At 45.2% G+C, this 4,433-nt stretch overlaps 1 protein-coding gene across 1 annotated transcript in view; it reads right to left on the bottom strand.

Annotated features, from left to right (window-relative positions):
- Positions 1-3,879, bottom strand: part of LOC101981182 (C-type lectin domain family 2 member E-like) — a 20,459-nt gene extending 16,580 nt beyond the window's left edge. Inside the window, exon 1 of the mRNA XM_005371942.3 lies at positions 3,112-3,879. Within this exon, the coding sequence (XP_005371999.1) occupies positions 3,112-3,217 (106 nt within the window). The 5' untranslated portion in view covers positions 3,218-3,879. The remainder of the gene's footprint in view (positions 1-3,111) is intronic.
- Positions 3,880-4,433: the final 554 nt, after the last annotated feature.

The raw sequence follows: 4,433 nt of genomic DNA, 5'->3' as shown, positions 1-4,433 counted from the left end.
TTAAGATCATTCCTGGTAAGCCAGCTTGTGGACTACACAGAATAATAGAAATGGGTTAGATCAATATGTAAGAGCTAGCCAATAAGAGGCTGAAAGTAATGGGTCAGGCAGTGTTTAAAAGAATACAGTTTCCGTGTAATTATTTCAGGTATAAAGCTAGCCATATGGGCGGCCGGGTGCCAGGGAGGGAAGCAGCTCTGCCGCTCTTATTTCAACAGCCTACATAAAGAACTAGTGAATTAACAGAACATTTGAAAATTTTAGAACAAAAAGTAACAAACTCACCCAAAAGAACTAGAAAGTGGGAAATTATCAAATTGAGAGCTGAGGTCGACAAAATAGAAACAAAGAAAATAATAGAATGGAATCAATAAGACAAATTTTGGTTCTTAAAGAAAAATCAACAAAATAGACAAACCTTTATCCAAACTAACCAAAAGGCTGAGAGTATCCAGATTAACAAAATCAGACATGAAAATGGGGACACAATACCACCTTTAGGTATATATCCATAGGATGCTCAACCGTGCCACAAGGACATGTGCTAAACTATGTTCATGGCAGCATTGTTTGTCATAGCTAGGACCTGGAAACAACTTAAATGCCCCTGAACCAAAGAACGGATAAGGAAAATGTTGTATATTTACACAATGGAGTACTACACAGCAGAAAAAAATAACTACATCTTGAAATTTGCAGGCAAATGGATGAAGCTAGAAAATATCATTTTGAGTGAGGTAACCCAGACCCAGAAAGACAATTACCATATGTATTCACTCATAAGTGGTTTTAAAACATAAAGCAGAGAAAACCAGCCTACAAATCACAATCCCATAGAACCTAGACAACAATGAGGACCCTAAGAGAAACATACATGGATCGAATCTACATGCAAAGTAGAAAAAGGCACGATCTCCTGAGTAAATTTGGACCATAGAGACCTTGGGAGGCAGATGAAGGGGAGGGAAGAGCCAGGGATGGGAGCAGAGAAAAATGTAGAACTCAATAAAAATCAATAAAAAAAATGTAAAACACACACACACACACACACACACCAAAAAAATAATAGTCTTGTTAAGATGTCACAGAAGCTTCACCTTGACTGGGTAAAGCTTTTGCCTCTGGCTCTTTTCAGCCTAGGGCTCTTCCCCCAAGAGCTCCCTCTCCATCTCACCCTTTGAACGCATGTATGGGAGTCTGGTTTTAACTCCAGGCCTCTCACCTAAACCCTCACACCTCCCTGATCACCTGCTCACCCCGTTGCTATGCTACCTCTTCTCCATCTTCTGGGATTTTATTGACTACTCACTACCTCAACCATGTGCCAGCCTCTGCCCATCTCCAATTAAAATCAGGGACCAAGTCCTTTTCTCTCCCCTAATCCAATGACCCTCACTCCTTTTCCCTAAATGGCAGGGCCCCTTTAAAGTAATTCTTGTAACTCCCCAGCTGCCAGCTTGAGAGACTTATTCATTGGACTCACCTACCTCCTTTCAAACCTTTTACTCTTCCAGTTCAGGACACTCTCTCCTTGTATATGGCAATTCAAACAGGGCCCTGCTCCCTTAAGCTACAGAGGACATCAAGATCAGCTGCTTTGTCTCCAGTTCCAGAAGAATGAAGTCTCACCACCGTACTCAAGTCTCCTGTGCCAGAAATTCCAAATGCTCTCCTTTCCCGTTCTCCCTTTTTTCCTCTTTCTCCCATCTACTTTACCAGTTTCTCTGTATCTCCAATGCCATGCGTAAATTTCCAGATTGGAGGTGCAAAGACTGTCAGATGCCCAAGTTGTAAGAAACAACAACAGTCTGGGTACATTCACATGCCCAGACTCAAAAGGGAGACTCACAAAACGAATTTTCAATAACTGGTTTATCATTGTCTGATACAAGGTCTCCTGGATGTTAAGGAAATATCATGGTACTAAAAAAAAAAAAAAAACCAACAACAAAAAAAATCAAAAACACAAGTGCCTTAAGATTTGCTTTAGGTAAAACGTTAAAGATCTAATAATTCCCCTCTTCCCTTCCCTCCTCTTCTACTATACACCTATTCATAATCTGCTATTCCAACACTATACTACATTCTCATAAGCTCCAGGGAGCCAAACTAGACTCACCTGAACAGACCAGACTGGCCCAGGATTAGTATCATTTAATTCTTCCATGGTCTGGGGACCCAGGAGAAACTCCCTCCTCCATCTCAGGAGCCCTGAGAAATCCCCCTCCATCTTCCATCTGAAGACCCTCCTCCCTCAATCACCAGGATTCAAAACTTTTTCTAAACATAATCTTTTGTCTTGAAATCATCTTGTCAGGTTCATGCTGCCAGCTAAACAGTTCCACAGAGCCCGGGAAACACAGAAGCTACCCCAAGTCTCTGACGTCCACAAGACAGCAGGAAGTAGCCTTGAGAGGCCCAACGCCCCATTTCCACCCATTGGCGACCCCTAACCGCCCGCCTCAAATTTTTATAGTAAACAAAAGGGTGGACTATTATGGTTTTCATCACCCAGCACTCTGGCTGGCTCTTCCAGGTTACAGGACCGTGCATAAGCCAACAAGCGCTCAGGCAAGTCACATAGCCATGGTTCTCAAGCCCTACATAACCTACCTGAAGAATTATACAGCTATGTAAGCTCTTGTGTGCATGCGTGAGCCCCTGTGCGCATGCGCTAGGCAGCCTTTAAAAGCTAGACACACAACACTCCATGTTTCCTCCAATACCAACTTCCTCAGGCTTGCACATGTGTCTTACTCTGTCTTAATAAACTCTTCAAGTGGGTTTCGTTGTGTGTTTCGTGATCCGTTCTCGCTGTCTCCCGGTAATTTCAAGCTGACCACTCCTTTAAAGTTTCTCTAGAGTCACTGCTGTACACTTAAAGGAGTAGTCGCACGGAGGCAGGCATGGACTAAAGCGCCCGTGGTCCACAATCCCAGGGACTCACTGCTCTGCGCACGAATCCCACTGCTATCTTGACCAGGTCTGCGGCAGGTCCACATGTCTTTCTGCCCAGGACACATCGGTCTCAGGTAAGCCTTTCCCTGCGGAGGGAGCCCAATCCCAGTCGCACGCCAGGAGAGTCGCCGCGCATCGACCCTCAGCTCTCACCTTTCACCTCCTGCTGCTCTTCCTTGTTTCTTTCGATGAGAGAGGACTTGATGCTGGAGTCCTCAGACACGGCGGCCGCGGCAACGCGCTCCGAGCTCTCGCCCATGTCTCAGCCGCCACCTCGGACAGTCTCCCAAAGCATGTTTGCAGGCGCCAAAAGGGCATATATGTATATATAGCCGGCTACACTGACCAAAATAGCTCTCCTCCTCATCATGGCCCCACCTTGTTCTCCTGGATTGACAATTGCCCTCCTTCCTCAACTTCAACCAGAAGCAGTAGACAAAACTTACTGGTCCGCCCTCAAGTAGGCTGCCCGTTGTAGTCCCCACCCCAGGACGCCTCGCCACTCCCCTGCTCCCCACAACCTCCAGCGCCATCTTAAGGTGTGGCCGGAAGCGCAAAGAGCAAGGAAGAACCCAAGAGGAGAAGATTCAGAGGGAAGAAATGTTTCAGAAGGGATTTACTGAGGGCATCCGAACGCCGAAAGAAAGAGAGCAAACTGGCATACAGACAGACAGACAGAGCACTCATATGCGGTAAAAAAGTAAAAAGAAAGGAATTTTTGTCTTTGGAGGTAAAAGAGGAATAAGAGGAAAACAAAAATAGGAGAAGGAAGAATCAGGAGCTATGTAAGGGGAACATCAGGGAAGAAGTAAAAGGAAAAGCATCTCAAAGAATTAGAAGGGGAACAACTGGGACGTCGAAGAAGGGGGAAAACAATATGGAAAAAGAACAGAAGAGGCAGTGGTGGTGCGCACCTTAAATCACAGCACCCGGGAGGCAGAAGCAGGTGGATTTATGTGAGTTCAAGGCCACCCTGGGCTACGGATCGAGTTCCAGGACAGCCAAGGAAACCTTGTCTCGAAAACAATAAAGAAATAAATAATAAGATAGGAAAAAGTAGAAAGAAAAAGAACAACCAACAGAGAGGAAAATAAAAGAAGAACTAAGCTTTACCCTCAGATACAGATCCCTTGTGTGTCTGGGCATCTGTTCAATAGTTTGTCTACCCACATCTCCTCTCCAGTTTCTCTGACTCCCTGGGAGCCTGCTGGCCACTGGGCCCCTTGGCAGCAGGGTTCCCTTGAGTTCAGCACATCTTGCTGGGTAAGGGGTTTACTTTAGGCTGTTCCCATCTGTAAAACAATCTGGGGCTTTTTCAGGGGGTGATCCAATAATTGGGCAAAAGGCTTAGAAGACAGGGCAAGTGTCTCAAAGAGGATGGAAGGAGGTCAGAGGATGTGAAGGGGTTATTGGAGAAGTGTTGTAGTGTGGATACTTGCCCTGGCCAAAATAAAAGGCTATGATTTATTTATTTA

Source organism: Microtus ochrogaster, unplaced genomic scaffold (genome assembly GCF_000317375.1).
Source record: "Microtus ochrogaster isolate Prairie Vole_2 unplaced genomic scaffold, MicOch1.0 UNK142, whole genome shotgun sequence".
Classification (NCBI taxonomy): Eukaryota; Metazoa; Chordata; class Mammalia; order Rodentia; family Cricetidae; genus Microtus; species Microtus ochrogaster.
Note: the sequence above shows the minus strand (reverse complement) of the source record. Positions and strands in the feature narration are given on the sequence as shown.